The 10,955-nt window shown below is 44.1% G+C and overlaps 1 protein-coding gene across 1 annotated transcript in view; it reads right to left on the bottom strand.

Annotated features, from left to right (window-relative positions):
- Nucleotides 1-6,271: 6,271 nt before the first annotated feature.
- Nucleotides 6,272-10,955, bottom strand: part of LOC104393363 (transcription factor BTF3) — a 9,900-nt gene continuing 5,216 nt past the window's right edge. Inside the window, exons 4-5 of the mRNA XM_010002847.1 lie at nt 7,053-7,106; nt 6,272-6,540 (exon numbers count right to left, since the gene is read on the bottom strand). Of these exons, the coding sequence (XP_010001149.1) occupies nt 6,494-6,540; nt 7,053-7,106 (101 nt within the window). The 3' untranslated portion in view covers nt 6,272-6,493. The remainder of the gene's footprint in view (nt 6,541-7,052; nt 7,107-10,955) is intronic.

Below are 10,955 nucleotides of genomic sequence, written 5' to 3'. Positions count from 1 at the left end.
CTCAGGGGAGTGCTGGTGGAGGTGCTGGGGGTGGGGGGAGGCGAGAGGCTCTTGCACATATCTGAACATATTTGTGTGTAATTGTATATATTTTCTTATATCATTAGTGCTTAATTAAAGCTGTGTAGTTTAGTTTTCAATCCAGCCAAGTCTCTCTCTTTTCTTTCTCTCCTTCCCTACCTGGGTGGGAGGGGGAGGGGATCGAGAGCATTGTTGTCGGACCTGAGTCAAACGGTGACAGTTGTTTGAAGAAAGTGGACTGATAATGCTTGAATGTTTATAGTTACTGTTAAAAGATCAAGGCCACCCTGCTCCGCTTGTTGAATCTGCTGTTTTGGACACTAAAGGAGCACAGCATCCTTGTAGATAAGTTGATCAAGTATGGGTTTAGTGATCAAGTGGTGAGGTGGATCAAGAACTAGTTGAAAGGAAGAAATCAGAGAGTTGTAGTCAATGGGGCAGAATCTAGTTGGAGGTCTGTGACTAGTGGAGTCCCTCAGGGGTCGGTACTGGGACCGGTGTTGTTCAACATCTTCATCAACGACCTGGATGAGGGTACAGAATGTACCCTCAGCAAGTTTCATGATGACACTAAACTGGGAGGAGTGGCTGACACACCAGAAGGCTGTGCTGCCATTCAGAGAGACAGACAGGCTGGAGATTTGGGCAGGGAGAAACCTGATGAAGTTCAACAAGGGCAAGTGTAGAGTTTTGCATCTGGGGAAGAACAACCCCATGTACCACTACAGGTTGGGGGCTGACCTGCTGGAGAGCAGTGTAGGAGAAAGGGACCTGGAGGTTCTGGTAGACAGGAGGATGACCATGAGCCAGCAATGTGCCCTTGTGGCTAAGAAGGCCAATGGCATCCTGGGGTGCATTAGAAAGGGTGTGGTTAGTTGGTCAAGAGAGGTTCTCCTCCCCCTTTATTCTGCCTTGGTGAGGCCGCATCTGGAGTATTGTGTCCAGTTCTGGGCCCCTCAGTTCAAGAAGGACAGGAAACTGCTTGAAAGAGTCCAGTGCAGAGCCACAAAGATGATGAAGGGAGTGGAACATCTCCCTTATGAGGAAAGACTGAGGGAGCTGGGTCTTTAGCTGTCTTTAGCTTGGAGAAAAGGAGACTGAGGGGTGACCTCATCAATGTTTACAAATACGTAAAGGGGGAGTGTCAGGAAGATGGAGTTAAGCTTTTTTCAGTGATGACCAGTGATAGGACAAGGGGTAATGGATGCAAACTGGAGCATAGGAGGTTCAATGTGAATATCAGAAAAAACTTTTTTACTGTGAGAGTGACAGAGCACTGGAAGAAGCTGCCCAGAGAGGTTGTGGAGTCTCCTTGGCTGGAGACATTCAAAACCCGCCTGGACGCGTTCCTGTGTGATGTGCTCTGGGTGACCCTGCTCTGGCAGGGGGGGTTGGACTAGATGATCTTTCGAGGTCCCTTGCAAGCCCTAGGATTCTGTGATTCTGTGATTTTGGCAGGTTGGCTGATGTACCCAGCTGAATCCTGCTTCTGGGCTCTCAGGCTAGACACATCCTAGTCCAACACAATACCTCTAACAAACATTAGCAGATTCTATTCTACAGCATCATATTGGTGTGGCAAATTTAACCCTTAAATCTCTAATTCAACATGCCCAAGATAAGCAAGTCTCCCGAAAAAAATACCACCCGTCAAGGAAGCAGGACGCTTCACAATACCAGCTCAGCACATAGTGATTTTGCTAACTGAGTTGTAAAGAGCAGGACTGTTAAACTATGAAGTATAGCATATAAGGGCAAAACAGCCCAAGTCCGTAACCAGTGGGCATTTCTCAGGAACTGTATGAATATTAATTTATCTGTTAATCATGGTTTGACTCTGGATCAACAATTAAACCATCAACAATAATGCTCTCAATGCTCTCTCCTCCCACCCAAGTAGGGAAGGAGAGAGAGAATTTGTCCTGGTTTGAGCCAGGATGAAGCCAATTTTTCTTTTTGCTGATTTTTTTTTCCTTCAGTAAGCTTTCTTGTAACTAGCAACAGCGTGTTCTGCTAGGCTGATAAGACAGTGGAATGTTTTTCTAACTACTGAGGCTTCAAGGCTGCACCTGCACTCTGCCGGCTCAGACACTATGGGGAGATCTGTGACCCCCCCGTAGGAGGCTGAGTTAGATGGACAGCAAAATTGGCCAAAGATATTCCATTCCATATATCTACGTAAGCTCAGAGGAAGGTCAGAGATCACAGAAGACAACTTCCTTCCTTCTTCTTCTCCCCTTCTCTTCCGTCCTTGGCCGGTGTCCAGGGAGGACTCTGTTCATCCATCACCGTCGACCCTTAGGCTTGAGCTCTCCTGACCCCCATAACTCTCTGCTCTGTCCCAGCAGCAGCTTCGGGATTCCTCGGGACTCTTCCCAGTTCAGGGAAGTGCTGTGGGAGTTGCTGGGGTGGGGGGAGGCGAGAGGCTTTTTGCCCATACCTGAATCTATCTGTATATAATTGTATATATTTTCTTGTATAATTCATTAGTGTTTTAATTAAAGCTGTGTAGTTTAGTTTTCAATCCAGCCAAGTCTCTCTCTCTTTTTCTCTCTCTCCTTCCCTACCTGGGTGGGAGGGGGAGAGGATCGAGAGCATTGTTGTCGGACCTGAGTCAAACTGTAACAGAATTAGGAGAGAGAGACTTTCTGGATTGAAAACTAAACTAGACAGCTTTAATTAAATATTAATGATAAAAGAAAATATGTACAAATGTGTTCAGGAATGTGCAAAAACCCTTTTGCCTCCCCCCACCCCCAGCAACTCCCATGGCACCCTCCTCTAGCTGTGAGCAGTTCCAAAATGTCCCAGACAGCTGCCAGAGATAGCTGCAGAGTAGACAGGAGCTGAGGAGAGAATTATGAGGGTCAGGGATGCATGAGCCTAGGGATCAATTGTGATGGATAGATGGAGTCCTCCCCGGATGCCAGCCATGGATAGAAGAGAAGGGAAGAAGAAGCTGGAAGAAGGTGACTTCCGTTATCTCTGACCTTACACCGAGCTTACATAAATAAATGGAATGGAATACTTTGGTCACTTCTGCTGTCCATCTAGTCCACTCCTCCCTCCTGGAGGGTTGCAGATACAACTCTTCTGCACCCATAGCATCTGAGGCCACAGAGCAAAGTGACCTTGAAGTCCCAGCGGCAACATAAACATTTCAGTATTATCAGTTCACTAGCTGGAAAACTTGCTTGATAAAAGAGAGCTTATTGAAGGAAAAAAAAAATCAGCAAAAAATCATTAAAATCATTAAAAATCAGGCTTCATCCTGGTTCACACCAGGGCATTCCACCCCCTTTCCATGCCATATATATTATGCGGCAGAGCATGGGACCGGGACACTATGATGGTCACAAGTATCAGTCATTTATTTTAGGTTACATAGCATTCTTATACCTTTTCTCCTGTCCATGCGCCTTATGCTTCCTTCCCATTGGTTAACAGCTTCTGTTCACGTGTTCTATCTTATTTTGTGATAGGTTACAAGTTTCTTACATTTTCTTACAAGAATGTCAACACACATCCGTATCTCTCTCATACCTTCTTTTCCCACAGACGTTTGTCTCTTACTGTCAAGGGCACAGCTGTAATTTCTTGAGATCAAGGCCACCCGCAGCCCATACCTGATCGCCCACATATTAAACATAGGGTCTATATTCTACCATCTGCCAAATTAAGGATTCTCCCCCAATGTCAGATTTCTTTCAGGTACATACTGTACTTCACCATCCTCTATCATTACACACCAGGTATGTCCCAGTCCCTGAGCAAAAGCAACACCCCGGAGACTTTTGCCTTTACCAGAAGCGGGAAAACCCCAAACACTTTTACCCAACAGATTCCTTTCACATACCACAGGGACTTTATCCCCATCTGCAGTATGTAAAAGGTCTGACTGAGCAGGACCAGCTCGATTGATGGTTAAGTCCACCCCTTGGTCACAAGCCCATTTGTATGTTGCATCTCTGCCCTGATGACCTGAAGCATCATGGGCCCACCGAGCCAGAAAAAGCTCACCCTTGTGTTCCCAGTCTAAGTCTACTTGGAACACTTGAGCAGCCTCATCTGCTCGTTGGTTGTGTCGATGTTCCTCAGTGGCTCAACTCAGAGGCACGTGTGCATCTACATGATGCACTTTAACCACCAGTTTCTCTATCCGAGCTGCAGTGTCTTTCCACAGGTCAGCCACCCAAACAGGTTTACCTTGTTGCTGCCAGTTGTTCTGCTGCCATTGCTTTAGGCAACCCCACAAGGCATTTGCTGCCATCCATGAGTCAGCGTAGAGATAGAGTCCTCAGTGTAGAGATAGTCTCGGCCACCCCTCTCGCTCAGCAATGTCCAAAGCCAGCTGAATGGCTTTTACCTCTGCAAATTTACTTGAATCACCTTCTCCTTCAGCTACTTGTGCAACCAGTCATGTAGGACTCCACACGGCAGCTTTCCACTTCTGGCGGTTCCTTACATGATGACAGGAGCCATCGGTAAAAAGAGCAAATTGTTTCTCAGTCTCTGGTAGATGATCATATGGTGGAGCTTCTTGAGCATGTCTCACCACTTCTTATGGTGGCTGCTGTGTGGAGTCCTAAAGAGCATGGTATTGAATGGGTCTACCATATCCCGTACTATGCACAAGCCTCAGGGAAAGTTGAAAGGTACAACGGTTTGTTGAAAGCTACCCTGAAGGCAATCAGTGGTGGAACTTTGAAAAACTGGTAAAAAAATTTGGCAAAGGCCAGCTGGTTAGTTAATACCAGAGGATCCATCAGTTGGGCTGGTCCTGCTCAGACCTTTTACATACTGCAAATGGGGATAAAGTCCCTGTGGTGTGTGAAAGAAACCTGCTATGACCCTCCCCCCGCGTCAGAGGCTGAATTAGACAGACAGCAAAACTGGCCAGAGACATTCCATTCCATATATCTATGTAAGCTCAGGGGAAGGTCAGAGATCACAGAAGACAACTTCCTTCCTGCTTCTTCTCCCCTTCTCTTCCGTCCATGGCCGGCATCTGGGAAGGACTCCGTCCATCCATCACCATTGACCCTTAGGCTCGAGCTCTCCTGACCCTCATCACTCTCCACTTTCTCCAGCAGCATCTCTGGGATTTCTCAGGACTGTTCCAGCTCACGGGAGTGCTGTGGGAGTTGCTGGGGGGAGGTAGGGGGAGTTTAGAGGCTTTTGCACATATCTGAACATATTTGTATATAATTGTATACATATTTTCTTATATCATTAGTGTTTAATTAAAGCTGTGTAGTTTAGTTTTCAATCCAGAGAGTCTCTCTCTTTTTCTCTCTCTCCTTCCTTACCTGGGTGGGAGGGGGAGGGGATCAAGAGCATTGTTGTCGAACCCCAGTCAAACGGTGGCAACTTGTGACCCCCTGAAGAGAGGTACCCAAGTCAGAGTGAGTTTTCTGGCAGGACCTGTGGCCCTGATGGGGACCACACTGGAGTAGTCTGTTCCTGAAAAGGATCCCCCTACTCCAGCATGGGGTCCCACCCATAGGAGACAGTTCTTCACAAGCATCTCGAATGTGGATCCTGCCAGAAAGATTTTAGGGCATTGGACAACTGGTCAAGGGCTCAGGTGCACAAGTTGTGTTCTCCTCTGTCCCTCCAGTCTTGGGGAATGATGAGTGGGTTAACAAGAAGAACCCACAGATCAATGCCTGGCTCCAAAACTGGTGCTACCAACAGGACTTGGGTTTTTTTGATCATGGTTTGGTTTATAGGACACTGGGCCTGCTGCCATTGGATGGGAAGGCCCTGTCCGACAGGGGAAAATGGTACTAGGGCAGGAATTAGTGGGACTCATTGATAGGGCTTTAAACTAGGTTGGAAGGGCGTGGGGGATAAAGCCAGGCTTACTACAGATGAGCCTAGGGGTGGTGTGGTGGTCAAGTCAGCTAGTCAGGCAACCTTACTGGAGGCCCAGCTTAAATGCCTTTATACAAATGCACTCAGCTGGAGGGTTATGAACTCTTTAGGAAGGACAGACAGGGAAGACGGGATGGGGGTGTTGCCCTCTATGTCAAAATTGGCCTCATCCTGGCTCAAACCAGGACATTGACCTTTTATGACTGTTTCATAGTTATGGTCATTTTTTTTCCTGCTTTTCTGACAAAAAGCCACACCAGAAAATGTGCTTTATTTTTTTTTTGTATGCCAAAATTCATTAAAGATAGGATTTTTGCTTGTATACGAGTTACCAAAAAATTGTGTCTAGGCCAAGATTCATTAGCAATCTGACTTATTTCAAAGCACAGGCTCTTTCAACTAGGCCACAAAAATAACATTATGTACAGGCAATAACTGAAAAAGAGCTGTAGGTTCAAGGAGTTTCCAAATATTATAAATCTTGGTATCTCATCAGGAAATAAAAATAAAATCAAATATTAGCAGTCACAATATAAAATAGCAACTCCATGTAACTTTTTCAAGTTTTAACTTTATTCAGAAAGTGTCTCTTAGTTCAGTTTGCCTCATTCTTTGAAGCTTCATCAAAGTTTTCAACCAAATCTAGAAAAAGAAAAATGTTTAAAGTTTGACCCACTTTTGCTTTGCCAATTTCCCCCTCCCCAAAGTTCTACTTTATATGAAGTGCTTACAAAGGAAAAAAAAATCAGCTTATGAAATAGAGACCAAATAATATTTAAGAGCTTCATGACTCTATGATTCTCGTTTAAACAAGTTTTAGAATTGTGCTTTATAATGAACCATCTAAGAGCATTTAACTTCACCATACACACAACTGGACAAAGTGATACTGAAAAGGCAGTTTCTTACCACTCTTCTTACTCAATAGTAAATAATTATCTTAGCCATAGCTATTACTCCTACACAGAACAAAAATGCTAACTCAAACAAACGGTCCATATAAGTCTCACATGGCGTCTGAAAACAAAGTCCACAAATTCTATAACAGCAAGTCTTTAGTCAATATTCTTACATCCTTGACCCAATCTTATGCTGCACATGTTTTCTCTCAGCAAAATTAACTTCCTTTTCCTCCATTCCATGCTTGTTCTTACCTGGAACTTCATCATCATCATCACCAGTAGCAAGTGGTGCTTTTCCATCCACAGCTGCAAGAGCAAGCAGTTCAAAAGCATCAAACTCACCATAAGCATCTTGATTACAAAGTTGTTTTGCTTTGTGTTTTTTGAAAACATTATCAAAGAGTCTGAGCTAAGCTGCAATGCTCTATCCATTTCCTTTGCTGAATGAAAATCTACAACTAACCCTTTGTTTCCAATAATGCTCAAACAACTCAGCTGGAAAGTGAGAAGATGCATGCTAAACCAGTTTACTAGTCACCATCCTGGTTCTAGTTATATAGAATGCCTTGTATAATAATAAAATCAGTCTCTGCATTTTTAGCTGAAAATTACCAATTTCTCTCAAAAGCAGCTTGGTTTATTGACTACTCAGTGGTTCTTGAGGCTTACATATTTTACAACATTAGCAAGTTACATGGAAATCTTAAGATTCTAGGCCTTCAAGGAAAACTACGGTGTAATTGTGAATCTGCAGGTAGACACACATGACTAGAGGCACTTAAAGATATTATTGTTCCCTGGCAAAGCCAGAGGAATATGGAACTGGATGCACAATTTTATACTAAGGTGGTTGAGATAACCACATGTCCTGGTCCACATCTCTGCTAACTCAGTAACTTCTTGACTATTCCCATTATATTTGCCAGAGTTAGTGAAACTTAACCATGTCCATTGTAGCAGACCAATGAGCATCTGTGAAACCGCAGCAGTATAATGCTAAGAATAGATATCTCGGGTCCTTGGGTGCCTGTGCCACTACTTTTACTGCTATTCTTAGGCTAAACGGTCTCATACTCTCTAGATAGTACAGCTATCACCTGTGTTTTATCATAATTAATCTTTCTCAGTTTCTAAGAAAAGCATGAGGAAAGAGATGGATTTATACTACACTTCTGAAATTGCTGTATCCCGATTTCTAGAGAACCAAAATAGATGAATGCATAAAATTTGTTCTGAAAGGGCTTGGGACAAGGTCACCACTAATCTTCCTTTTGTTTTAACAGCAGAAAGCTGTTAAGAGTTTGAATGCATAATAGTGACAAAACCAACATTTTAAAAGCAAACGATGTTATTTCCTCCTAAATTGTCCGCGTTCTCTCTCATCCTCAAGACCAGACTAAGTTTACTTTAGCAGCAGCAAATGCAATCACCACACTTCACTCTAATGTCAGACTTCCAAATCTAGCAAACAATGCTGAATGGAAAGGTTTGTGCAACTACTCTGGCATCCACTCAACGTGGAAAGAAATAGCTATTTACCGGGTTATACAAAGCAAACACTTTAAACAAGCTTCCCTAATATCAAAAGTGTGCAATTTAGCTCATCCAGAACATACTCACCTTGGAATGAGAGATCTTAAGGGATCATTTAAAATCCTTTAAGTTTTCTTTCTTTCAAGCTCCATTACTACCACAAGGAAGCCACACAGGTGACACTAGGAAGGAGGGACCTGAGCTCTATGGGGAAAGAAGCAGTTTACCTCACCTCCTGAAGACTACTTCTAACAGGATTTTTTTCAGTGCCAAGTTGACAGAAGGGAAGCATCATCAGCTTTAGGAATGGAAACAGAGACTATCTTTGCTGGCAGCAAAGCACAGAAAGAAAAAATGCAACAATCAAGTTCATACCTACCAGAAATAGGAAGTAAGTATAAAGATCCTACATGCAGGACATGAAGAATGTTCCCAGTGTCAACAAGCCTATCTTTCACTCCTGATTCTCACCCTGTAGCAGCAGCACCTTTTCCAATCACCACATACTTAAGTCCCTCCTCTATTTTTACCCACACAGTTTTAGGGAGAACAAGTATTCAGGTTCTTTTACTAATTTAAGGAGGGAATAGGAAGTTGGTGTATTTAGCTTAAGGATCATGCCAGTCCTGTTCTCTACACTGTTCTACACACACAGAAATTATAACATATTTCCTTACAAATACTGTATAATTCCCTCTTAGCTATCAAAAAGCTCATACAAGAATAAATACCTTCACCACACCTGCGAGGGACCAAAGCAGTAGCAAGATGTCTGTCCTCAAGTCCCTCTCCCATTGTTTATGCTTCCATTGAAAGTGTTAAAACAGACATACTCAAAGTATATCAGTCTTCACCAGCAAGGGCTCTGGTCACACCATCCAAGTCATAGAAGGCAAAGGCAGGGACTGGGAAAAGGAAGATCCACTTGATGTAGAAGAACAGGTTTGAGACCACCAGAAGGACCTGAAGGTGTACAAGTCCATGGAGCCTGACAGGATTAATCCATGGCTCCTGAGGGAACTGGCCAATGAAATTGCAAAGCCACTGTCCATCATATTTGAAGAGTTATGGCAGTCTGGCAAAGTTCCCACTGACTGGAAAAAGGGGAAACATACATCCCATTTTCAAGAAGGAAAAAAAAAAGAAAACCTGGGGAACTACAGGCCAGTCAGTCTCACCTCTGTGCCCGGCAAGATCATGGAGTAGATCCTCCTGAAGGATCTGCTAAGGCACATAGAAAACAAAGGGGTGATTGGTGACAGCAAACATGGCTTCACTAAAGGCAAATCCTGCCTGACTAATGTGGTGGCCTTTTAGGATGGCGTCACAGCACTGGTGGACTGTAAGGGACCAGCCCTCAGGACCAATTAAGGGAAGTGGTATTGAAACATCATTGTAAGCCCTCAAACAAAGCCTCATTTGCATCCCAAAAGGACTGCCTGAGAAGATGGAGAACACAATATCAAGGACCATAACCGACTACAGCCGGCCTGCATATAGAGAGAACTATGGAGGAGCAGAGGTCCACTCCAGTTGCTCAGTGGTGATATGTGTCAACCACGCTTCCTCGTCATAGCAAAATGATTAAGTGAAACCCTCTCTATGGGAGGAACAGACTAGACGGACAGCAAAATTGGCCAGAGATATTCCATACATGATATATCTACACAGCTCTCGGTATAAAGTCAGGGATCACAGAAGCAAAAGACGTTCTTCTTCCTTTTTTCTTATTCCCTTTTCTTCCATTCATGGCCAGTGTCTGGGGAGGACTCTATCTGTCACCGTTGATCCCTAGGTTCATGCGTTCCTGACCCTCATAATCCTACCCTCAGCTCCTATCTGATCTGCCGCTATCTCCGGCAGTGGTTCGGGACTTTTCAGAACTGCTCACAGCTAAGGAGAGTGCTGTGGGAGTTGCTGAGGGTGGGGGGAGGTGATAAGTGTTTTGCACATTCCTGCACGTACTTTTATATAATTGTACATATTTTCTTTATCATTAGTATTTCATTAAAGCTGTCTAGTTTAGTTTTCAATATAGAAAGTCTCTCTCCTTGTTCTCTCTCTCCTTCCCTATCTGGGTGGGAGAGGGAGGGGATCAAGAGCATTATTGTCACTGGTTTAATTGCCGATCCTGAGTCAAACCGTGACTCCTATAGTTTTAATTAAACCTAGTATTCAAATAAATACCCTGAGTGTCATTTCACGTTAATCCAATCAAGGCATATCGGACAGTCAAGCATTTCCTCAGACCGTAACATTTTAATCACTCTCTCTGGGAGGGCCAGGTCTGAGACTAAGGTTGGATCCAGCCGCACCTAGGCTCATCTCTGAGAAGGAGGTTAGAAAGCAAGGGGGTCCAATCTGAATCTCTCTGGGTTGCGCCACCCAGGTTCTGACAGTGAACAAAGGAAGAGCAACTGATGTCATCTACCTGGACATCTGCAAAGCGTTTGACACTGTCCCACATGACATCCTCATCTCTAAATTGGAAAGATATGGATTTGATGGTGTCACAGTTTGACTCAGGTCCGACAACAATGCTCTCGATCCCCCCTCCCCCCAACCCAGGTAGGGAAGGAGAGAGAGAAAAAGAGAGAGACTTGGCTGGATTGAAAACTAAAC

This window comes from Chaetura pelagica, unplaced genomic scaffold (genome assembly GCF_000747805.2).
Source record: "Chaetura pelagica isolate M959 unplaced genomic scaffold, ChaPel_1.0 scaffold231, whole genome shotgun sequence".
In the NCBI taxonomy this organism is placed as follows: Eukaryota; Metazoa; Chordata; class Aves; order Apodiformes; family Apodidae; genus Chaetura; species Chaetura pelagica.
This window is presented reverse-complemented; position numbering and strand designations above follow the sequence as displayed.